At 40.6% G+C, this 25,847-nt stretch overlaps 2 protein-coding genes across 7 annotated transcripts; one reads left to right on the top strand and one right to left on the bottom strand.

Moving 5' to 3' along the window:
* Nucleotides 1-808: 808 nt before the first annotated feature.
* On the bottom strand, nucleotides 809-25,781 carry LOC138963133 (trichohyalin-like). 6 transcript variants are annotated; one of them, XM_070335163.1, is made up of 9 exons: nucleotides 25,599-25,781; nucleotides 24,878-25,063; nucleotides 21,628-21,732; nucleotides 21,098-21,130; nucleotides 18,162-18,713; nucleotides 17,955-18,068; nucleotides 16,763-17,801; nucleotides 13,944-13,992; nucleotides 809-5,484 (listed from the first exon to the last, which is right to left on the bottom strand). In XM_070335163.1, the coding sequence occupies exons 1-7, from the start codon at nucleotides 25,650-25,652 to the stop codon at nucleotides 16,770-16,772; spliced, it is 2,076 nt and encodes a 691-aa protein (XP_070191264.1). In that variant the 5' UTR covers nucleotides 25,653-25,781; the 3' UTR covers nucleotides 809-5,484; nucleotides 13,944-13,992; nucleotides 16,763-16,769. The 6 variants fall into 6 exon arrangements, with proteins under 6 accessions (XP_070191264.1, XP_070191265.1, XP_070191263.1 ...); XM_070335164.1 differs by having other exon boundaries at nucleotides 17,955-18,085; nucleotides 18,203-18,713; XM_070335162.1 differs by lacking the exon at nucleotides 17,955-18,068 and adding an exon at nucleotides 18,069-18,085 and having other exon boundaries at nucleotides 16,763-17,942; nucleotides 18,203-18,713.
* LOC138961302 (uncharacterized) lies at nucleotides 9,201-12,842 on the top strand. The gene has a single exon (XM_070332902.1). It carries the CDS (start codon nucleotides 9,201-9,203, stop codon nucleotides 12,840-12,842), a length of 3,642 nt encoding a protein of 1,213 aa, XP_070189003.1.
* Nucleotides 25,782-25,847: the final 66 nt, after the last annotated feature.

The following is a 25,847-nucleotide window of genomic DNA, read 5'->3' as shown; positions in this document are numbered from 1 at the left end:
CCTGTGCTTTAGTTCACACTTTCCAAGACATCATTTCCAAGTTACCTTTATCCACAGCCAGGCTGCTTTCTGTACAGAGTGGAAACTGTTTGTGAGTGGTAACAGAGACTGTACTCTACAGTCTCTGGTGGTAAATTGGATGAATTTTGAATGACGACACTGGTGCCAGTTATACAAAATTAATTGAACAATAAATTCTCGCTCTGTGCTGGCAGAGGCCAGGCCATTGAGTTTTTATTTTTTATATTTATTTTTTATTATTTTTTTTATCAAAGAGCAGTGAGCAATTTCTGGTACTGGTAATCTTGCTCTGCTGCACAATGTACTTCCAAAATTTTGTGTACTTCCAAGATTTTGTGAACTAACTTGACGCCTTCTTTCAACAAGAGAGCATTTGTAACATTGGATCCCAAACTGCCTCTTACATTCTGATTGACGCCTTATCGCAGTGACTTTGAGGATTTGGTGTACACGTCAAGTAATAAATATTTTCGTACAATGTCATCCGTTGTGTCTAAAAAAGTGATTGTGATTGAATGCGAGACTTGTTGATTGCGCAAACTACTCTGAGGTTTCAGCTCACAGTGAAATCTCATTTTACACTTCAGCAGCTGTGTCTCACACACACACACAAACATACACACACACAAATGTGTTCACACTCAGGTCTACATACACACTGGAACATCATAACACACATAGGCTCATACATATTTGCACACACACGCAGATGTGTTCACACTCTGTTCTACATACACACTGGAAGAACATACACACATAGGCTCACACGTATTTGCACAAACACATATTTATTTATAAAATCTTGTTTATTGCAAAGGTGCCTATTTTACAAATAACAGATGATGGCCAAAATTGCAATTCCGTGGTGTGACACTAGTCCAATTACTGCTTCGCCATCACACAAGGTTTGTTACAGTTTGAAACAACAACAACAAATTGGCACAGCCTTCAAACAGGAATAACAGGATAAAAAACATTAACTGGACAGCAGTAAATACTGACCTAGTGAGTTCACAGTGTGCGTTATCACCCAAATATGTCCAACATGACAAACGGTTAGTTTATAAATACAATTGCCATAATTATAGCGCAACCCACAAAATATACAAAACAGGTAGATGTTTGGTCAACATGAGCTTGCAGCAGAGCTCTCGCTTTTTAACAGAAGTTGGAAGGCCTTGCCTGACACAAAGATAAGTTGTTTTTTTCACAAGAGAAAACTTGCCTCAAAGTGATGTACTCTTCAGATTAATACAATGTACATATTACTCTTCAGTCTTACAAAAATATGATTGGACTTTGTTGCTGACAACAGATATGAAAGTGTAACATATCATGCCAATGGCAGGTGCTTGATAACTCGAGCTCTTCATGCATGCAATCAGTTTCAATTTTTAATATTTGTCTATCACAAAAACACCCAACAACAAAGATATATGTTTACCTGTGACAGTTGGTGTGTTTGTCTACTCTAACAGTAAACGGTCAAAGCAACAAACCAGTTATAATACCTCCATGCAATGTACTTGTACCGCCTCTCATGAAGCTTTCACCTGCAATGCAGTGTGCGCCAAAAGCAAATTATTAGTTGCCACTGACTGAATTACATGACAAAACGCTATTGCACACGCTTTAAAATGTACAGCCAGAACAGACCGTGACTCACATTGGCACATACAGTTGCCTGTTCTACCGGTTCATCTGTGATAGTCACTGAGGTGGTGATGTCTAAAGCATTTAATACTTAATATCAAACAGCCATTGTTCTTGTACGTTAATTAGGATATGTTATGGTTCACGCAGATATGCTCTCCAAGCATAACAATGAACTTGGAAAAAAAATTAGGAAGCTTGTAGACAAAGAAAATCTCATTAAAATAAGCATCCAAAGCTTCTGTAAACACAGCTTGCAGCCTAAAACCGCACAATCATGTACTAGACTTGTACATTCTCGCTTAAAATCTAAACAGAGGCAAAATTAATGCTTGTATCAAAATTAACAAGCACTGTAGTACTAGACTTTAGGATACATTTCTGCTCAATCCAAACGGGACTAAAAGCATGGCGAATGCATGCAAAAATGCACCTTGCACTTTAAAACTAAACATTCATGTACTAGCTGACTAATAATTTATGCTTTAAAGATTGACTAGAAGCAACTGTATCAAACAAATGTATAACCTATGCCAATAAAAACTACAGATCAGATTCTAATACTCATTAAATTCTGACTAACGAATTATGCTTTAAAGCCTGCATGACTAGAAGCAATGTACGCGTGTATCAAACAAAAGTACCTATGCAGATAAAAACTACACTGATCCAATACTAATACAATGTAGACTACTAAATACTAATTAAATCCTAGCAAAATAGATGTATAAAAATGTTTCTCAAACTCAAACAAATAAAACTTCTTTTTATTTTAAACAAACTTTTCAGATAGCAATGATGGGAGTTGGCAGTAGGTAGAATCCGATTTTGAAATTGCGCGGGGAAAAACAACGTCAATATTGCCTAATTAACAAAAACAATATTGCAGGACGGTTCTATTGCGAGAACTGTGTTTGGACACAACGGCTGATACGCAGAGACATTGCCCATAAATAAAACATTCTACCAGGAAGACCATAAAAAGACAAAAAGTAATTAAAAAAGGTAAGAAAATGTAAAAACTAATTAAAAAGTATACAAAACAAAGGTTCCTTCACAAAACATGCATTTTAACAGTCTTTAACAATAAAAACAAACATTGCATAATACAACAACCTCACTCACCAATATAGGCAAAACAAAGGAAATTCCATTGACGCAGTCATGTCAATAACCCACTTTCCGCTTTTCTTCTGTGTAAATACTGTACCTTTACCCCCAAAATCTCAATACATTGTCCAGTTATTTATCTACATACATTTCCTTCAGTACTAGGGACTTACTTTATCCCTACATCAATAAAGCATCAACAATACAAGAAGCAGAACAATGTTGACAAAGACACAAACAAGTTAACCCTATGACCTGATGCCAACTCACACAATGAAATGAGCTTAGGCCATAAGAAAATAGTCAGACTACATGACTGTTTATGTTCATTTTGTTGCACTCATAAATCCATGCATTCATGTCCCAAACTAAGTTTATCCTATCATGGTGAATCTGAAGGTTGGCAAATGTTTTCAGCACCGGTCAATAATCTTGTAAATCTTCAACAAGGAATTGCAACAAGATGTTATGCAATAAATGTATATCATTATTCCCTTCCATTTACAGTGAACCCTAAAATGTCAGACTCCCTCTGTTGAAAGGACACTTCCCAAGAAAGGACATTTCCTGCTAGCCCTGTTTTTGGCTCACGTAAGTGTAGCCTATGCGATCGTAACTTTGTCTGTCTGTGCGTGCGTGCGTATGTGCGTGCGTGCGTGCGTGTGTATGTCTGTGGTAGAAACTCTAACATTTGAAGACGTCACATTACATTGACGTCACATTATGACGTATTTTTGTAAGAGGGTTAGACGTCACGCGAAGGAAGTACTGAAAGTCTCGGTCATTATTATTTTGAGCGGGCCGAGACTAGTTGGCAGTCGTGTCCCTGTAAGTAGGCTACATGCAGACAGACAGATCTAGATCTAGTGTCTCGCTTTCTTGCACAGTTTCACCTATGCTCTTTCTGTGTGTGTGTGTGTGTGTGTGTGTGTGTGTATGTGTGTGTGTGTGTGTGTGTGTGTGTGTGTGTGTGTGTGTGTGTGTGTGTGTGTGTGTGTTACTGTTTGTCGATTTCTTACGTGAGCCTTGAAGGCTTCGCCTCTTGTTTGTAATGTAACTAAGGAATCTTCCTCGTGCAAGACCACCTGCAACGTGAGGACACTTGGTTGATCCAAGGTGTCCTTTCATCACAGGTACCACTGTACATGAAATCACATTGAAATTAAAACTTAGTGATGTTCTGGCAGAGAAACACCACTTACTACATAAGACACATTTGTAGTCTTCCAGAATTGACCTCAACAGAGCCACATAATAATAATAATAATAAATAACTTTTCTATAGCGCGAGTCCCATCAATTGGCTCCAGGCGCACATGCAGACAAAACGATGGCAAGAACTTGTTATACTACATTAACCACCCAAGTTTGATATATATGCAGATTCAGGGCAATCCTGCTGTTACTGTGACCAGCCTAATGATTTAAACTAAAAAGGACATCAACAAAGTAGTCTGAAGACATTTAGATTGAATGAAATGTCTTCTAATATGCACTTCGTATCCCTAGAACACAGACAGCATTCAATCAAATATAAATGAGAGTATTTTGACGCTCACTTTAGACAGCGAGATCTTTGGTTCTCAGAACAGCAAGTCAAGTCAAGTATTTCAACAAACATAAGCAACTGTAGTGAAAGAAGTAAATAGAGTGAAGCGCTTCACAATTCTGAATAGCAATTAACCGCTCGTTACATTTTGAGCAAGTCTAAAAGTCGAATGCAGCCGTCAACAATAAATGCATGTTGAGGAATCTTCACCTGAGAATTTACTCATTCAATGATTCTAAAAAGAACGAAAGTGAACAAATCATCAGAAATGTGCTTCGAAAAATGAGCAAATTCTTAGAATCCAGCTTCACGCTTTGTCGGTAATTACACTCTTCGGTTTGGATGCATTCAAGGAGTAAAAAAACTGACCTTTTCTTAGCTTTGATAGATCTTTTGATCAATTAATCTATCATACCTCAAATCAACTCACATTTTGTAAAGGCAGTCTTTTTACCTGCTTGTTTTTCTGAACTGCAACACTCTCTATTTAAATTAGGTGCACGAAGAAACTGGGGTGTTGAAAATATTGCAAAACATAACACTGAAAGTCTGCATGAACGAGAAAGTAGAGGTTCATCAGTATTAACAAATACACAACCTGAACGAAGGCTAAACTGTTTAAAAGGAGTGATTTCCACCAGGAATGGTCTCATAACTCAGGGGTGAATATCAAACATAACCCACTCATTCTAAAACACAGAAGAAACAGATTACAGACTCCTTTAAACACATCAAACAAATGCACACACTGCAATCATAGTTGTTTCACATGCCCCTTATGGCTTTGCAGTGAGGGCGCAAAACTTAAATTTCTCACACTGCAATCAAAACCAACACACTCAACAAACATAACAAGGGAAAAATAAGGATATGTAAAAATGAAGAAAATTAAGGTACATTCTAAAAACAATACCCACAGAAACCAAGAGAAGGCAAATCCATAAGAAACCAAACCAAGTCTAGCGTAAATAATGTCTCCGTTTTGATTGATGAGGCAATTAAGTCTTCCGTAATGCTACACGTTCCTTGAATTAGTATAAACAGCACTGCTCAGCGCCAAAGAAAGCCGCTACCAGAAGAATGGCGATGAAACTTGAGTCACTGGGGTGAGAATGGAGATAACTGGAACTCCAACTGCAGGCATTGGCAATCTGGAAAGTTCAGATGAAACAATAGAATAATGATGTACCAATTTGTAAAAACAATGCAAGGGATGGGTATGATTCATATGCCAAACTGACTTCTTTGAAGAAGATCAAAGAAGACTGGTGAATTGTACGTTCTTTTAATTTTCTCAGCTATAAATAAAACAGCATTTTCTCTCGTCACTGACCTGATATATTCTCTGTTCTTTCTTCTTCTTCAGCGTTCCAGAATTTTCTGGTTACGTGTGAGCTCATTTGCCCATTTGGGTTCCCCAAACTATACTCTGAGAGCATAGTCTGAGCTTCACTCCGCTTTCGTTGAGTAGGCATATGGTGGGTATTTTCGTGTTTCCATAACCCACCGAACTCTGACATGGATTACAGGATCTTTTTCGTGTGCACTTGTTCTTGTGCTTGCGTGTACACATGAAGGGGGTTAAGTCACTAGCAGGTCTGCACATAAGTTGACCTGGGAGATCGGAAAAATCTCTACTCTTAACCCACCAGGCGGCAGCGACCGGGATTCGAACTCACAACCTCCCGATTAGGAGGCCGACGTCTTCCCACCACACCATTGCGCCCGTCTATATTCTCTCTGATAATGATTCGCTAACATAAATATTTCATAGGAAATCCTCTTGTTCAAATATGCAATTGTTACAACCACCCTAAAAATATATCTCCTCATAGCCACATTATCTTAAACCTGATAACGCAAAGACCAAATGAGTTAAATCTAGCTGGCGAATGAGTGCCTGCCTGTGCATGTGTGCTTGCAGATGGCCAGAACATGACGCACTGTACAAGATACTGATCACATTATGTGCTTGCAGATGGACAGAACATGACGCACTGTACAAGATACTGATCACATTAACAAAGACTTGCAGATGGACAGAACATGACGCACTGTACAAGATACTGATCACATTAACAAAGACTTGCAGATGGACAGAACATGACGCACTGTACAAGATACTCACGTTAACAAAGACTTGCAGATGGACAGAACATGACGCACTGTACAAGATACTGATCACATTAACAAAGACTTGCAGATGGACAGAACATGACGCACTGTACAAGATACTGATCACATTAACAAAGACTTGCAGATGGACAGAACATGACACACTGTACAAGATACTGATCACATTAACAAAGACTTGCAGATAGACAGAACATGACGCACTGTACAAGATACTGATCACATTAACAAAGACTTGCAGATGGACAGAACATGACGCACTGTACAAGATACTGATCACATTAACAAAGACTTGCAGATGAACAGAACATGACGCACTGTACAAGATACTGATCACATTAACAAAGACCTAGAAATGTAATAAGCGGTTATCCCGCGTCCTGCCATTTTACAAGAAGCAACATTATAATCACAGATAAGTCATTAACGGCCGTCAGTTTTATTTGTCTGTGTGCTTTGATCCTCCACTTGAAAGACCGTAGGTTGAAATTCTAGTGACAGTTTCGTACCTTCTATCATTAAAAGTTCCATAAACTTACCATTTCTGGTGTTGTTATTACACCCCCGGTATAGGGGTGTGTATAGGTTTCACTCGATGTGTTTGTTTGTTTGTTTGTTTGTTTGTTTGTTTCCGTTCGCATATAGATCTCAAGAATGAACGGACCGATCGTCACCAAACTTGGTGAACAGGTTCTATACATTCCTGAGACGGTCCTTACAAAAATTGGGACCAGTCAAACACACGGTTAGGGAGTTATTGGTGGATTAAGATTAAGAGTGACATATTAATGGTCAAAGGGAAATAACCTTCTCAGTTGGTGGCAGTGAGAATGGTTATTTCCCTTTGACCAACGGGGGTGTTTTTCCTACCTCGAAGGAATTTCTTGTTTTTCATGAAATGTATTGTATGTTACGACTCAACTCCAAACAACTCTTGTTTAGCCGAGACTGAAATATTTTGTTGCACCATTAGGGTAAGAGTCTACGAGACCTTGGAGACGAAGTAATGACGTCACTAGTATGAGAATCTACATATTGGATCAACGTCATTACTGCGTCATTAATATGCGAATTTACGTAACTCATGGAGTTGCATCGTGGGATGAAAACAGTTATTTGGAGGAAGGAAACGTGAACCGCTAACCATTACGGTCACTCTATTTGCCGGGTACTGAGAGGCTACAAGTGGGGAACAAGAATCCTGTGTAACCACCGATGAAAAGCCGCCGGCACTTAACCTACCATCCCAAGGCCTGAGATGTAACCCGCAGCCGCACAGACTCGTAGAGTAGTGTCCGGAAAGGAGCATCAAGAGGGGTTCGAGCGTCTGGGATCCGCTGGGATAAGGGTGAACTAACCAAGCTACGCCACCAGTGTGATCCACCAGCGAGGAGCAAAAGGAGTTTGTCTACTAATTATCATCATCATCCAGTAATCTTCATCAAGTTCGTCACTGCTACGGTCATCATGTGAATCCAGGCTTCCATCAGGACATTCGGACTTTGTAACTAACCAGCCCATTTAAGATAAGTCCAGTTCGACATTAAACTAGCTGTCAATGCAAGAACAATTAACTATGAACGCAAATTCGTTAGATCTAAAAATAGAAATAGTTTGTTAAAGAATCCGGAAATATTACCAACCAATAAATTTATTCATTAATCTAAATCATCAGTGTCTTACGAGATTGATTTGAAGCATGACTGTTGTAAAGTATTGAATATAACTTTGGTGTGTTCTTAGATATTGTATATCTAAAACACAAGGTAAAAAGTGGAACTGCAACAATGGGGGCTCGTCCGGGATCTATACTGAACTCGTGTTCGTACCTAAGAAAAACTTGCATTGACAACTGGTTTACCCCATAAATTAGTTAGTCAATTTATCCGTGAAGCGACGGAATTTAGAATATTTTCTGGAAAATCTTTCTTCATTTCTTTCTTCAAAATTCAAAATCATTTCCTGCTTCATGTCGGATTCACTCATATACAGACCAGACGGTGGTATTGGTAAGTAGAATATTTAAATTATTTCTGTAAGAAGAAATTTTAAATAACTCCGTGTTTGATTTGGGTACATTCTGCCCAAAGAATCTTCGCGATCGCTGTTGTTCACGAACAGCGTTTTTGCTAAATTAATTCGTGGAAGGATTTCCATCTAGTTCGTCGAACAGTATCATAGTCATAAGGTAAGACATAGAATTGATGTTCGACAACTTCACGGGAAATTGGCAGTTTACTAACTAACTGTCGGTTCGAATTATACTCTCAAGTTCTGATCAAAACGGTGAGTGTGTTATAATTCCAACCAGGATGGACGCTCGATAGTACTAGGACCTTAGTTTAAGTTCAGATTAAATTATAACTCTAGTCGGAGTAACATTTAAAACGTGTTGCTTATTTAAGTTGTGCTTCACATTATTGGTTATCTATAACCCGCCGGTTGATAGTTAATAGTGGGGAACACTTCTGTGGGTGTGTTTGACAGACTGAAGGTCGTCATCACATAAGGCTTTGTAAGGCAACTTACTCAGCGACACACCGCTAAGTCCTAGTTAGTCGTTTCGGTTCAAGATAGAGACGAAGGACAGGTGTAGGAAAAATCACGTGCGCGTGTAACATTGTTTGTACCAGTGTTGAAAGGTTGAACAATACCTGCGGGTAAGAGTCTTCCATATTAGAGTACCACCAAGAGTGGATGTACCAAAGTTTTGCATTTTGAGGGATTACCTAAAATGGCTGATACCAGACATCATCAGCACTACACCAGATTCTCGTCAACCGTGGGCATAGACCCAGAATATACAGAAGGAGCAAATCTGATTGATATCACCGATCTAGGTGATGACGGCCACGCCGCTCAGCCTGTGAACGGACAGGTCGAGCAGACCGTTCCATCAAGTCCCAGCGTCAGTTCGATCAAGGAATTGATCACCATGGGGAAAGAGTTGGGTTTGGAGGGAAAGGAACTACAGTCATTCGTCCAAGGGGAGAGGGATAAAGAACGAGAAGCTCAAGAGCGTAAAGATGAGCGCCAAGAGAATGAGAGAAACAGACTCTTTAGGATAGAAGAGCTGCGCATTCAGAGCGAGGTTCAGATGAACACGAATGGAAACGCAGCTCATCCTTCCCAACCCTCACATGACCATGATCCCCGTTTCATTCCCAAAATCCCTTACCTTGATGACAAGGATGACGTTGAATCCTGGCTCAAACAGTTTGAACACTATGCCAGAGATATGAATTTGGACGAATCAAAGAAAGCCTCCCGGCTGATATACTTCTTGAAAGGTAAGGCCCGTACCATCGTGTCCAAAATGGACGATGAGGATGTTGACGACTATGAAAAGGTGAAGAGCGCGTTATTTGAAGGATTCCAGCTCACCGCTGAGCAATATCGCATGAAATTCCGCAATACTAGACGTAATCCCGCGGAAACTTACAAAGAACACATCACTAGACTCGATCGGTACCTAACCAAGTGGATCGAGCTTGATCCGTGCGAGAAAACTGTCAAAGGATTAACCGATTTGATCCTACGAGAGCAGTCCTTGCAGTCAATGCCTTCCGATCTCGCCGTGCATGTCAAAGACCGGAACCCGATCAATGCCAAGGAGATGGGAAAACTCGCGTCCGATTATGAGCTGAACAGAAGCCAAAATAAATTGAGACCGACACCAACGCGAACTCCTCAGGACGGAACGAAACGTTTTGAGAAGGATCATAAACCATCACCTCAACAAGGTAAAAGATCTTCTTTGACACCGGCGGAACGCGAAAAACTCCGAGAAGCAGGACTATGCTTCTATTGTCGCGTAGGTCAACACCGTTCGAGCGATTGTCCCTTACGGAAAAAAGGCAACACCGCTGGAGCTGTGACGGTTGAAGATGTCCGACGCGAAACACAGGGAAGAAAATCCCCGTTAGATAAATTGTGTCGAGACTGCACCACAAAAAAGTTTTCGGATCTAGTTGACGTCAAAGTCAACGGCAAACGAGTGAACGCCCTGAGAGACTCGGGCTGTAGCTCGATTGTGGTGGCCGCACATCTTGTGCCGGCCGACAAAATGACTGGTCACAGAAAGAGGACCACGTTAGCGGACAAAAGTAAAGTCCGGTACTGCGAGACCGCGATCATTCATGTGGATTCGCCCTTCTTCTGCGGAGAGACAGAAGTGGTGGTCATGGCGGATCCCATAATGCCGGTGCTCATAGGGGAGTTCCATGGAACTCAGAACGACAGGAGGAAAACACCGATTTTCCCTGTCAGAGAACCTGCCTGGTATCACGACAGCACTGAGACAGTCGCTGGGGCCGTAGATACCAGAGCACAGTCCAAATTGGACAATGATAGAGACAAATCTGCGAGTAAGCCAAGTAGCCGGGAGCCAACATCGGATATGTTTACTCCAAAGGACTTACGCGAGGCTCAGAAGACAGATCCTTCGTTAGACAGCATCAGGAAACAAGCTGCTACCGGAGAAGAGAGAGGCCACATGAGGGTCGTGGAAAAGAATGGTATCTTGTACCAGTCGACGTTCAATCGGAAAGGAGAGGAGTCTTTGAAGGTTATTCTTCCCAAATCGTTCCGTAGTAAGGTGCTCGCATTCGGCCATGATCATCCAATGGCAGGACACCAAGGTCAGCGTCGTACCGCCGAAAGGATTAGACGCGAATTTTGGTGGCCATGCTGTGGTGTTGAGATCCGCCGCTACTGCTTGTCATGTGACGCTTGCCAGCGATCCGCGCCAAAACACCTTACGAAGAAGGTCCCATTGGGCAAGATGCCAGTGTTCGAGACTGCTTTCAGAAGAGTAGCAGTCGATATCATCGGGCCTATTCTTCCTATGTCCGAGAACAAAAAACGGTACATCCTCGTCATGGTTGACTTTGCCACCCGCTACCCTGAAGCTGTCGCGTTGAAGGACATCCACGCCGAGACAGTAGCCGATGCTTTGTGGGATTTTTGGACTAGACTCGGTATCCCAAGTGAAATATTGACTGATAACGGGAGCCAGTTCACAGGCACTCTGATGCAGGAAGTCACTGAACTCCTCCGCATCAAAAGGAAAACCTCTGCGGTATTTCATCCAGCTGGGAATGGTTTGTGCGAGAGAATGAATGGCACGTTAAAGAACATGCTCAAAAAGATGTGCATAGAACAGCCCAAAGCATGGGACACGTTCATCTCTGCATTACTGTTCGCATACCGCGAGACTCCTCAAGAGAGTTTAGGTTTCTCGCCATTCGAACTGTTGTTCGGGCGTACTGTCAGAGGACCAATGCAACTCTTGAGACAGATTTGGACAGATGAGAGCGTCTCAGATGAGGTCAAAACCACTGCGGAATATGTAGTGAACCTTCGTGAGAGGATCGAAGAGACCTGTTTGCTTGCTCGAGAGAACCTGAAAAAAGCCTCAGTGCGATCTGCTCAATATTACGATCGTAAAGCCAAACCAAGGTCGCTAAAACCAGGAGAGAAAGTCCTGATTCTCAAGCCATTGAAAACAAACAAACTGGAACTCACTTGGCAAGGTCCATTTGAAGTGTTAGAGAAGTTGAATGATTTCGACTACAAAGTCCAAGTAAGGAGGAAGGAAAAAGTATTCCATGTCAACCTCCTCAAGTCTTACGTCGAACGTGAGCAACCTGTCACCGATGGAACAATTCCGGTTGCAGTAGTAGAAGAAGAAGAGGAAGAAGTGATCGTCTCAGTAGTGGTAGAGGAGGACGAAACCACTAACGACGACATCTTCAGGTTGGACAGTCAGAGGACTATCCCAACATTTGAGACAAAGCGCACAGAAGGTTTAGACCACGTGCACTTTTCAGAGAAACTCACTCAGTCACAGCGAACTGAAGCGAGACAGATCTGCGCGGACAGACTAGATAATCTGACCGACGTACCACTCACCACGAATCTGACTACGTGTCGAATCGAGGTCACAGACAAGAAACCGGTCTATATAAGACCACGCCCCATTCCACATGCGTATGTGAAGATGGTGGAGAATGAAGTCGAAGAGATGTTGAAGCTAGGAGTCATCGAACCCGCCAACTCAGCTTACAATTCACCCATTGTTCTCGTCAAAAAGAAAGAAGAAGGAAAGTACCGCTTTTGCGCGGACCTCCGTGGGTTGAATGATGTCACGGTGTTCGATGGGGAACCCATCACCGACGTTCAACATTTATTCCAAAGCTTAGGAAAAGCCAAGTACTTCTCCAAGCTAGATCTCACGCGTGGCTACTGGGGAATACCCATTGTCGAGGAAGACAGAGACAAAACCGCGTTTGTGACGTCACGAGGCCAGTTTCGATGGGTGAAGATGCCAGGAAAGGACAACCTAGGTGCCGACTATTTGAGTCGCATCAACTGAGTTTCAGAGTCCAGAAGGAAAATTTGTCCACCCCGTTGGAGTAGTGAGGCCAAACTGGCCGCGACAGGCTCATGCGGATCTACTCCAAAATGTGGAAACAATTGTATATGCATATTGTATATTGTATTGTATTGTATTGTATATTGAGTCGTATAAACGGAAACGAAATAAGATTTCGCTTGTCCACCCCCCGGGGTTATGTTACGACTCAACTCCAAACAACTCTTGTTTAGCCGAGACTGAAATATTTTGTTGCACCATTAGGGTAAGAGTCTACGAGACCTTGGAGACGAAGTAATGACGTCACTAGTATGAGAATCTACATATTGGATCAACGTCATTACTGCGTCATTAATATGCGAATTTACGTAACTCATGGAGTTGCATCGTGGGATGAAAACAGTTATTTGGAGGAAGGAAACGTGAACCGCTAACCATTACGGTCACTCTATTTGCCGGGTACTGAGAGGCTACAAGTGGGGAACAAGAATCCTGTGTAACCACCGATGAAAAGCCGCCGGCACTTAACCTACCATCCCAAGGCCTGAGATGTAACCCGCAGCCGCACAGACTCGTAGAGTAGTGTCCGGAAAGGAGCATCAAGAGGGGTTCGAGCGTCTGGGATCCGCTGGGATAAGGGTGAACTAACCAAGCTACGCCACCAGTGTGATCCACCAGCGAGGAGCAAAAGGAGTTTGTCTACTAATTATCATCATCATCCAGTAATCTTCATCAAGTTCGTCACTGCTACGGTCATCATGTGAATCCAGGCTTCCATCAGGACATTCGGACTTTGTAACTAACCAGCCCATTTAAGATAAGTCCAGTTCGACATTAAACTAGCTGTCAATGCAAGAACAATTAACTATGAACGCAAATTCGTTAGATCTAAAAATAGAAATAGTTTGTTAAAGAATCCGGAAATATTACCAACCAATAAATTTATTCATTAATCTAAATCATCAGTGTCTTACGAGATTGATTTGAAGCATGACTGTTGTAAAGTATTGAATATAACTTTGGTGTGTTCTTAGATATTGTATATCTAAAACACAAGGTAAAAAGTGGAACTGCAACATTGTAGCAGTTCCATTCACTTACCAACATGTTAACGTAACGATCAGTCAGGTCACGCATGGTCATCAGGAGTCTGAAAAACAGCAAGTGGAAAATTAACAAAATAGTTTGATATATTGTAACACATTAAATCTTTACAATTCTGCCACGCCTGCAGATAAAAAAAATCAATTTATCCTCAAAGTACGAATGCATGTCAACACTCAAGAAGACATATGCACACATTCACATATAAACACAGAATCATAATCCGTCTGCTTCACTGATGATAAATAATGTGACTTAATCTCGTTTGCACGTGACAGAGCGAGAAATATGTACATGAATTCACAACACTCTGCACATAACCAGTCATAGACAGTGGCAAAATATTTGAACATCGAATCAGAATCACTCCAGGTAATAACACCAAAATGGGCTAAAGATCTCCCACAAAATTAAATAATCTTCAAAAAACTGCTAAAAGATGATTGCATGAAAAAGTCTGCTAAAAGCTGCTTATCTAAATTGAAAAGTGAATACAAATAAAGTTCAGTGACTATAACTACTAACAATTTTGGTACATCAATTGCCTTCTCTAAAAATAGATTACCGTAAGTTCTCGCCCTCAACCCAATCTTAACCAAATGGGTGAAAATTGCTTGACAAGTTACATCTTCCATTTTTCTACTTTCAATTTTTGGCATAATCTCAATAAATATATCTTTTCGTTGTTATTCTTGCCATCTCAATGAGAATGGACAGTGAATTTCATTTTAACATGGATGCAGTTAGTTTTTCTGATATTGAGTCTGGTTAACAGCATGCTTTGTCTTGCAATAATAAGGTTCTTGTTAGGCTCGCAATATACACGTACGACTATAAACGTAGATATGTTAGTTCTATACACGACAGCTATTAACAGTTGGTTTGATAAAATGAGCTTAATCTTATAGGTAATGGACTTCACTATCTTCCACAATGAAGCTACAGTGAAAGGGTTATAAGCATGCTAATCTAGTGGGTGAACATCAGTATTTAATTCTCTCTCCATCCAATCACCCCCTTCTTTTTTGAATGAAATACGTCTGTGTGCATTAATTACAACAGACTCAAGATCACCTCTTGTGGATGAGAGAAAGTTTTCTCAATTTCCAGTGTTTTACCTACAACAATCCCCCCCCTTGTGAATGAGAGAAAGTTTTCTCAATTTTCAGTGTTTTACCTACAACAACAACCCTGCCCCCCCCCCCCTCCCCCCCCACACACACACACACACATCAACGGGAGCTCTTGTGAGAAGGGATGATTAATAAGTGTTCATTATCATGATTTATTATATCATCCTGTGTAAAAGCCTGAGATAACAATGGGCTAAAATGGTTTACACAGGAAGGACTGTGCCTCTAAATGAAGATGCGACCTTGCACAGGCAATTCTCTCACAGACCACTATGATTCCACCCCCCCCCCCCCCCCCCCCCCCTCCAACATTGGATTTACATTTCAGTGCTGCAAACAACGTGTCATCACTGTAAGCATTTCACTGACAATTTTAACAGGCATGCTCATCACTGTACCAGAAATCTTGACCTCAGTCTAGTAATTCTCTCTCCTCCCCCTGCGTTGGTCAGGACACATGAGAAGACGGAATGTTTATAAAGATGAAGATTTTTAATTTAACAACAATTAGATGAAATGGTACAAGAAATCTCTCCTCAAAGATGAAACTGCAAACTGCATGTCATCTTGCAGGTTTGTTTGAAACCCCCTTCAAGCAATCTGCACTTGATAAAAGTTAAATTACAAATTCTGCTGCATGAAGCACACTGAGACACTATCACTATTTTCTTCATGCTGCTGAACTTGAAGTTTGCAGAAGCCTGTTGAGAAAAACTGAAAAACAACACACACAAATTTATGAAGAAAAAAACAACCATGCTAATTTCACCCAGAAAACTTAACTATAGTTAATCAGGAAGAAAAGAGGAAAATATTAAATCAATTAAATAGCTAAAGAGTTTTTGTTTGTCAGACCAGAAATTCAAACACAGCAAACTTGTCCATGCAATTCTTATCCGTCAGGTTTCATTCAGGGTAAGAAGGAATTAAGAAGCTGGAGAAAACTCAGATTCTAGACGAAGAAAATAAATAACATGTATTCACACACATGATCATCTTTGTTCCAAACCATTCCAAGTCAGTGATAGAGAATCCAGATCGAACTCAACCTAAGGTCACTCCATGCGTATGTCACACTTAGTATGATAGTTGGCAGTACAATGGTCCTTTGTTGCTGCCCTACATGCCAACCGGCATAACAGGCAGTAAGTAAGTAAGTTGGCAGTACAATACGCTGTCAGTCATAACGGGAAAGAAAAACTCTAATCTTGATGCAGCACACGCAAGGTAGTTACCCTTTGCAGAATGCATCTCACATTCCATGCGTACGTCATTGTCACACGCCGACGTTGTGTCAGTCACAACAGGGAAGAGCATTTCAAGCTTGTTGCAGCGCACACTAGGGTGTTACCTTTTGTGGAGCACACCCTACACTCCATGCATAAGTCGACACACCAGGGTGTTACCCTTTGTGGAGCACACCCTACACTCCATGCATAAGTCGACACACTAGGGTGTTACCCTTTGTGGAGCACACCCTACACTCCATGCATAAGTCGACACACCAGGGATGTTGCGAGTCACAACAGGGAGTTAGCACTCTGAGTTTGTTGCAGAGCACCCAAGTGTAATACCCTTTCCAGAGCTCATCCTACACTCCATGGTTATGTAACACTCAGATGCTGTGAGTCACTAAAGGGAGAACACTCTAAAGCTCGATGGAGCGCAAGCTGAGGGAGTTACCTTTCCTTTACTCATCACGAGCCCTGCGCCTACGACGGCGTGCTTCTCTATCCTCGTCCACCGCTGGCTCACTTTCCTGTTTCTGTTGCTCTTCCCGTCTCCTCCTTCGCCTGGCTTCACGGTCGTCCTCTGCTGGCTTCTCCTCTTCCTTTGCTTCTTCCTCATCTCCTCCACGCCGGCGTCTCCGTCTTGCCGCAGACGAGTCTTCTTCCGGTTGTTCCTCCTTCTTTTCTTCCTTCTTCTCCTCTTCTTCGTCTCCTCCTCGTCTACGGCGACGTCTTGCAGACGAAGTTTCTTCTTCCGGTTGTTCCTCCTTCTTTTCTTCTTTCTTCTCCTCTTCTTCGTCTCCTCCTCGTCTACGACGACGTCTTGCAGACGAAGTTTCTTCTTCCGGTTGTTCCTCCTTCTTCTCTTCTTTCTTTTCCTCTTCTTCGTCTCCTCCGCGTCTACGGCGACGTCTTGCAGATGAAGTTTCTTCCTCCGGTTCTTCTGCCCCTTCGCGTTCAGCTTTGAGACGTTTAAGTCGTTCCGCTGGGCTCTCATCTTCCGCTTCTTCCTTCTTTTCTTCCTTCTTCGCGGAAGACTTTTCTTCCTCCTCTGGCTCCTCTCCCTCTCGTTCTGCTTTCAAACGTCTTAATCTCTCAGCTGGGCTTTCTTCTTCCTTTACCTCCTCCTTTTCTTCCTCCTTTTTGTCTTCCTTCTTCTCCTCTTCCTTCTCTTCTTCTTCTTCTGCATCATCACCTTCTCTCTCTCTTTTCAGGCGCTTCAGTCTCTCTGCGGGACTTTCTTCCGCCTCTTCTTCCTTCTTGTCCTCTTTTTTCTCCTCTTCTTCCTTCTTCTCTTCCTTTTTCTCTTCTTCTTCTGCGTCTTCACCTTCTCTTTCCTTCTTGAGACGTCTCAGTCTCTCAGCAGGGCTCTCTTCCGCCTTCTCTTCCACTTTGGTTTCCTCTTCTTTCTTTCCTTCTTCTTTTTCTTCCTCTTCATCATCGCCCTCTCTCTCTCTTTTCAGGCGTCTCAGTCTCTCAGCTGGTGTTTCTTCCTTCTTTTCTTCTACCTTTTCCTCTTCCTTCTTTCCTTCTTCTTTCTCCTCTTCTTTTTCTTCCTCTTCATCATCGCCCTCTCTCTCTCTTTTCAGACGTCTCAGTCTCTCGGCTGGTGTTTCTTCTTTCTTTTCTTCTACCTTTTCTTCTACCTTCTTTCCTTCTTCTTTCTCCTCTTCTTTTTCTTCCTCTTCGTCATCACCCTCTCTCTCTCTTTTCAGGCGTCTCAGTCTCTCGGCTGGTGTTTCTTCTTTCTTTTCCTCTACCTTCTCTTCTTCTTCTTCTGCATCATCACCTGCTCTCTCTCTTTTCAGGCGTCTCAGTCTCTCGGCTGGTGTTTCTTCTTTCTTTTCCTCTACCTTTTCCTCTTCCTTCTTTCCTTCTTCTTTCTCCTCTTCTTTTTCTTCCTCTTCATCATCGCCCTCTCTCTCTCTTTTCAGACGTCTCAGTCTCTCAGCTGGTGTTTCTTCTTTCTTTTCTTCTACCTTCTCTTCTTTCTTCTCCTCTGTTTTCTCTTCCTCCTTCTCTTCGAACGCTCCAAAGTCGAGTCCTTCTTCTTCATCCTCGTCTTTATTCTTTTTAAATCTTGAAGCGAAAGCAGCAGCTGGGTCGTCTTTCTTTTTTTCTTCTTTCTTTTCCTCCTTCTCTTCTTCCTTCTCTTCGAACGCTCCAAAGTCGAGTCCTTCTTCTTCGTCCTCGTCTTTATTCTTTTTAAATCTGGAAGCGAAAGCAGCAGCTGGGTCGTCTTTCTTTTTTTCTTCCTTTTCTTCCTTCTTGTCCTCTTTTTCTTCCTCTTTCTTCTCTGTATCTTTCTCTTCCTTTTCTTTGTCTTCTCCTTCTTTCTCCTCTCCTTCAACTTTCTCTCCGTCAACTTTTTCTCCTTCTCCTTCCTCTCCTTTCTCTTCTTTGGTCTGCAGAACAAAATCCAAAACTAGACACGTTCTAAAGAAAAACACAAAGAAATGTAGTCTAATATAGCAGCCATTGTTGTCTTTTCAACAAGTAACAACTGGTTTGTCAAAATAGAGATGTTCCTCTTCTTCTCCTATGCATGCATAAAGCAAATTTGCACATCACCTCAGGGACGTAGCACCCGGTAGGGCATGTAGGGCGACCGCCCGACCACTTTTTCCGTAAAAAAAAAAAAAAAGAGAGAGAGAGAGAGAGAGAGAGAGAGAGGGAGAGAGAAGAGAGAGAGAGAGAGAGAGAGAGAGAGAGAGAGAGAGAGAGAGAGAGAGAGAGAGAGAGAGAGAGAGAGAGAGAGAGATCTACCAACAGAACACCCCACGTAGTATTCACGCGATGGCATAAGGTCGGTTTTTTGGGGTTTTTTTTGTGTGTGTTAGTCTTGGTCAACTGCTGGAATAGGATGACGTCTTATTTTGACGAGAACGTCACACGTGACGAGTTCCGTCAGGCCATAAAAGTATTGGCGCCAATTTAGTGAAAATTGCTTCTTCGTCCGTCTGCTCCCATGAGAAACAAGAGGTAAGAAATGTTTTGTATATTCTGTGTGTGAAGCTGGGGTCAGACTGAGGGGTGAGTGATTGTGTGTCAACCGTAAGTACGCCATAACAATTGAGTAACACAGTAACTTGTGGGGTTAACAGTGTCACATGAAACAACATGTAGAGAGAGAATTGAACAATGGACACAAGTGTGCATCCTGGTTGTGATGGATCGAAAACGCGCTAAAAATATTCTGACAAATCCCTCTATTTTTCAGTCATCACTCAGGCTGCCAATGTTGATGGCTGGACGGATCAATAAATTGCTTGTTTAGAAGTAAACCAGTTTGTCAATCCTTGCTTTTTAACACACTAGACAATAATAAAGACGAAAGTCATTTGAAGTAAGTGCTCATCACATTCAACGTATCGGAATTTAGATATAAATGTAAGTCGATTGATAATCACTGATACATTCACCAGCCCGTTGTTTGGTGGAGGATGGAAAGATGATTAGATGGAACTGAGCTCAGAAGGCACGAAATCGCATAGTTTTCTTTCTTTTTTTAGACCATTACAAGGGGACGGGAAGGGGGGGGGGGGGGGGGGGGCGGTAGTGTAAGCCCCATATTTCCTTAGCTGTCTCAGCATTTTGTCTTCCATTTTTTTCCGCCCTACCACTTTTATTAGGTGTGCTACGTCCCTGCACCTGTAGTAAAACTCTGGCTGGAATTTGTGGCTCTTGATGAAAATCAATATCTATGCACCCACTATGAACAAATTGTATATCTTCATTTTTAATGATCGATAAATACTGTGTTCGCTACAACAATACAAAGAGCTGAATTCTTGGAATTGTGCTTTAATCTTTGACATGAACTCTGCAGCATTTTTTTTTTTATATTAAAGTTTGCAATTATAAAAGTCCATGAAATTTAAAACCATACAAGATTCATACATTCAAAAGAAAACTTACTTTAAAAAAAAGTTCATTAACTCAAACATTTGATAGAAGTTAAGCACATTCAAAGATAATGAAAAATAAAGAAAGTAAGAAAGACAAAAAAAGACAGTTGGTCTAGAAAAAAATGAAAAGGAATAAAGATTTGTAGATTTGTAAAAGGGTATACATGTACTGTGTCTCTTCGACTTAACCAGACTGATTCATTAATATGTGCCTTCTTGTACAGTGGTAATAAATAATCTGTCATTGTCATTAACTGTATAACGACAATTCAAAACTCCTGATGAAAGACATGTTCTAAAATATATAAATCTAGCTGTTTGCATTGAGCAAAACCATAAGTCATACTTTCCAAAAACCTTGCCATCTGCTAGGAGCTAGCAAAATCCCATTAGCATTTGACTTTTTGTTGTGTCTGGCCCATTCCATACGCAATATCAAATATAACATCATATGCAAGAACTGAGCACGTATTGCGAGAATTTGAAAAAGCTCAAATTGTACGTTCAAATATATATGAAAAATCAATGAAAGTTGATTTTGTTCAGAGGGATAGTGCATACAGTTGATCTAATTTGAATATTTCTACCGTAAAGGCTACCAGATCAATTTATATTCTCCGGACTAAAAATAAACCATCTTAAAAGTAACATTACTCACATCAAAAACAGGAACAAAGAAAACACAAAATCTACAAAGTCACAGAAATTGTATAATTATTTATACCATTTTTTAACCTGCTTTGTTTGTTGATCAGCACTAAACTGCTCTAACGCATGTATCTACATGTACAATTGAAAGAAAAAAACAAGAAAAATGTATGACACTTTAGTGTTAGTAATACATGTGATGATGTCACACAACACTGCAAACCACGCTTTACCTCGTCTGTTTTCTCCTTCTCTTCCTCCTCTTCCTAATAAATTATACAACAACAGCAGTAATAAGCCAAATAAATACACATTCATGCATCAATTGTCCACTTGGTGAATCTCAGTCACGCAAACTTGACAACACATCTGTTACGTACCACCATAAACAACATAAACAGTATATACAAACAAGGAAGCACATAAATACACATGTACTCACACTCACAGACAGACATACACATTCACTCACAGATAGCGCGATTCATGCATACTACATCAATAAGCTTGAACATAACGACGGCAAACACATGATATATCACAGTTGCGTAAGCAAATGATCAGTTATTACAAATATTGCTGCTGAGTGATGAATCATATACTTAGAATTATTGCATATAAAATGTTTTTCCATAACCAAATACAGAAATGAAAACAAAAACTTCCCTCAGTGAGTATTGTACAAGAGAGGTGTAATGTGTTTTAGCAAAAGCAAATATATTACACATTCCACGGGAACAAATTCTGTAACTATTGTCCTCACCCCTGTGATTTCGACAGCAGCCTTTGCAGTTTTATTGGGATTTTCCAACTTCAGAAATTCGTAAAGCTCATCTGCTTCCACGCTGTTTTCAAACTTTTCATAGTCCTGAAAACAACAACAATAACTAAGGATGAAAAGCATAGTTTTTTTATTATCATTAAAGTCTTCACACACTACAGCTTTAAACTTAAAAGATTTTGTTCACCAGCAACCCTATATTGGTGCCCTACATCAGGAACAGTATGTAATGCAGCTTCAAATATCCCAGGTAATGTTGACTTTGACTGGCAGTACTAGAATATATATATATATATATATATATATATATATATATATATATATATATATATATATATATATATATATATATATATATATATCAGACAAGACTATAAGGACACTGGAGTCATCTATCCTTAATACAAATTCTGTACAGACAGATTATAATGTGGCCTGCAGTCCCCTTTGTCTTTAACAGAATGTTATTCATGTGAAATTTGTCTAAAATGGGCTCTACATGTACTTGTTATTCAAGCTCAGTCTGGGTTGTTTTGTGTGTTTGTTTGTTTTTCGGTACAGATACATTTATTGATCGAAAGCTTGTATAATCAAAGAGGAAATTAAGATATAGATCTACGTATTAAAGCACATTTACATCTGCCATAATTTCAAAAGGGTTCGCCTCTCAAATGTCAAGACAGATGGTTCAAAACCAACCGCACTTGCAACAACACACATTGGATGAACATCAGTCATTCTGTTTAAGTAAAAATGACCAAATGGCCATCCAATCAGCAAACAAATAAGTTCCTCTCACCTTTTGCATATATATATATATATATATCTAACAAATTACCTCTCATAACAAACAAAGAAGCACAATAGCTAAATTCCATCTATCAACCAATAATTTGAATAAACCTAACCATAAAAATAATGAGATTTACACACATTCATTCTTGAATTCAATAAATGTAGGCAGGATTGTTTTGTACTTTCTAAATCAATCAACAGCGTAGCAGACCCGTTCTTTCCAAGTGCTGTTAAAGAATTCAATCATTCTTTCAAACTATTCAGTGAAAAGACCATTGTTTATACCCACGTCCATATATATATATAGAGCAAAGTACAATTAAAAGCAAGGATCTACAGGTCTACAGAATAGACTTTTTCCCTGAGAGAACTCTGTCTAGGGTTTTACAAACTATGCAAGAGTTGCACCCCTTGAAACGAATACTGAGGCAAATATCGACAATGATAAAATAATTGTGTCAAGAGATCAGAATCATCAAAGTGATAAATGAGCTCCGGGCTGCATTTAAGGCAGTAAGCGCTTGACATAACATCCTTTCTTGCAAAAAAATATGCATATTGCCACAATTACTTGGCTGTTAACTGAAAAGTCACAGCGTGTTGTTTTTTCCAAACATGACGACGGTTTAGTCGGCAGCCAAGCAATCGTGATTTTGATTGCTAATACAACAATTAAGAAGTTTCAATATTTGCTTCAATGTTTAAAGGGGCGCACTAACTCTTGCAAAGCCCATAATAGAAGAAAAAAACCCACCCCAACAGAACTCTTTCCGAACACTTTCTATTAGGAGAAGCAGAGAATCAAGTGTCAACCTTCCCCTTAGATGTCTGAAAATCATAGCTTTTTAAGAGAAAAGATCAGCAAGAGTCCTCAATACACCTGTAAATATGAAGGCAAACCATTAACACACGAAAGGGATAATAGCTGAAAGAAAATCAGTCATTACAAGAAGTAATTAATGGAACTGGAAGAATACCACAACTCGCTAAAAACGAAGATGACTTGAAAAGAATGAAACAAAACAGAAGGGTTTGAATGTCCAGCTCACAATCAATCTGCAAAGTTAAGTTGTTTTTTTCTTGTTTTCCCCATAAACTTACCTTGGAGTATTTAAGTCTGTAATGACAGTAAATGACAACAACAAACACTTCAGATTAAAAAAAACCACAAACTTTTTAGCATGGGCATACAATAAGCATACAATGTCAATCTATTTTGACGACCTCCACACCTGCCTCAGCAACCACCTGCCCCTTAATACGACCACCGAAAAGAATCCTAATGATAAGCCTTTTTTCGCTCTATATGTAGTTCTCATTTTCATAGCGACCGCCTGTCTATAATGACTACTTCTGGTAGGTCCATTGGGTGGTCGTCATAGACTGGCCGAGTGGTAACGCACTTGCGCTCGGAAGCGAGAGGTTGCGAGTTCGACCCTGGGTCAGGGCGTTAGCACTTTTCTCCCCCCTTTCCTAACCTAGGTGGTGGGTTCAAGTGCTAGTCTTTCGGATGAGACGAAAAACCGAGGTCCCTTCGTTGTACACTTACATTGGGGTGTGCACGTTAAAGATCCCACGATTGACAAAAGGGTCTTTCCTGGCAAAATTGTATAGGCATAGATAAAAATGTCCACCAAAATACCCGTGTGACTTGGAATAATAGGCCGTGAAAAGTAGGATATGCGCCGAAATGGCTGCGATCTGCTGGCCGATGTGAATGCGTGATGTATTGTGTAAAAAAAAATTCCATCTCACACGGCATAAATAAATCCCTGCGCCTTGAATATGTGCGCGATATAAATTGCATAAAAAAATAATTTAAAAAAAAATTAAATCAATCCTTGCGCTTAGAACTGTACCCACGGAATACGCGCGATATAAGCCTCATATTACGAATATTGATTGATTGATTGATTGATTGATTGATTGATAGACTGTAATGACAATACATACATGTAGTTATACAGGACAAACAATCATTGAATCAATGAATGCACTGCTGAGTTAATCGTTTTAATGGCAACATCACACTCTGTCTTTCTTGACATCAAACTGACACTCATCATTACATCAACTAATCTGTCATGATCTCAGTACAGTGGGACCCCCCTTTTAAGACCCCCCAATTTAAGACTTCCTCTTTTTTAAGACCTTGTTTTCTCAGACTTTCTGATCATAACCTCTGTAAAATTACCCCCATTTTTAAGACTCACCCTCCTTTTTTAAACCCGATTTTCTCAGATTTTTGGAGGTCTTAAAAGGGGGGGGGGGTTCCACTGTAGCAACTATACAAAATCTATTCAACTAAATTACAAATCCAAAAACAAAGAGACTGCCAACGTTCCAAAATTCCACTAAAATTCAAAACTAAAATTCAACTAAATTACAGCTATAGCTGCACTTCAGAAAAGCATTTACATCTATTTTGATAACTTACCCCACAGTAATCTTCACTGTTGAAAATCTGAGGCGGCAAAGCGATAGCACCTTGCTTGCGCCCTTTACTGTTGGCGCGCATGAACTTGCGGTCCTCCTCGTGGCAGGGGTCGGAGATGTCCACTTTCTCAAACGGAATGTGCAAGCTCTCCAGCGCGTCTAGCACCATCTGTTGCTGTTTCCTCAACTGCCAACAAACACATTTTTAGAAACAATGTTAATAAAAGTGAAGAGAAAAAATCCATGTTACGGTAATCTGCATGCATACCCATAAATAAGTGCTCTTTCTCGAGCCTGGGGGCGCCGCTCCGTAACCATGGCTAGTCGGTCTCCGCGAGTCTTTCCAAAGAAAATGTTTTTTGATCGAGTTCAAGTATATATTAATTAATAAAAGGGACGGGAGGGTATTTAGATATTACCCCCCCCCCCCCCCCCCCCCCATATATATATCATCAATGAAATGCACATGCCCATTTCCTTGTGGTTTTGCACCGAGAACAGTTATTAAATGAAAATAGGCAGCACTGGCATTAAATCAGTGGGGGTCTCTTGAAGTTGAACAAATATCATCTAATCTGTTGATATTAAAAGTAAATAACTGGCAAAGACGCAAAGTAGATGTGATGATCAATCTGCACACCAAATTGACCAACGCTTGTTTCCTTTTTTGGAAAGAGCGTCTGCTGCGGACTGATCGCTAATCATGAAGTTTCATAACTTACGTTTGTACTTCCAGGTACGCTCGTGACGTACACTTTGATCGACCCCATTTTCATATGGTGTTTTCGGCTCTCAGCAACGCAACGAAAATGTAAAATCAAGGAAGAAATCGGAGAAAGACAAAAAACGTTCTTGCTTCTTCTGCCAGACCAAGTACGGCACTCCAAGAGCACTTGTGATAAACGTCACAGCATGGAATGCTACGTCATTCTACTTCCTACTGCACGAAAACGGATGACGTAGACCACATA

This window comes from Littorina saxatilis, linkage group LG3 (assembly GCF_037325665.1).
Source record: "Littorina saxatilis isolate snail1 linkage group LG3, US_GU_Lsax_2.0, whole genome shotgun sequence".
NCBI lineage: Eukaryota > Metazoa > Mollusca > Gastropoda > Littorinimorpha > Littorinidae > Littorina > Littorina saxatilis.
The sequence above is the reverse complement of the archived record's forward strand: the minus strand, read 5'-3'. Positions and strand labels throughout refer to the sequence as shown.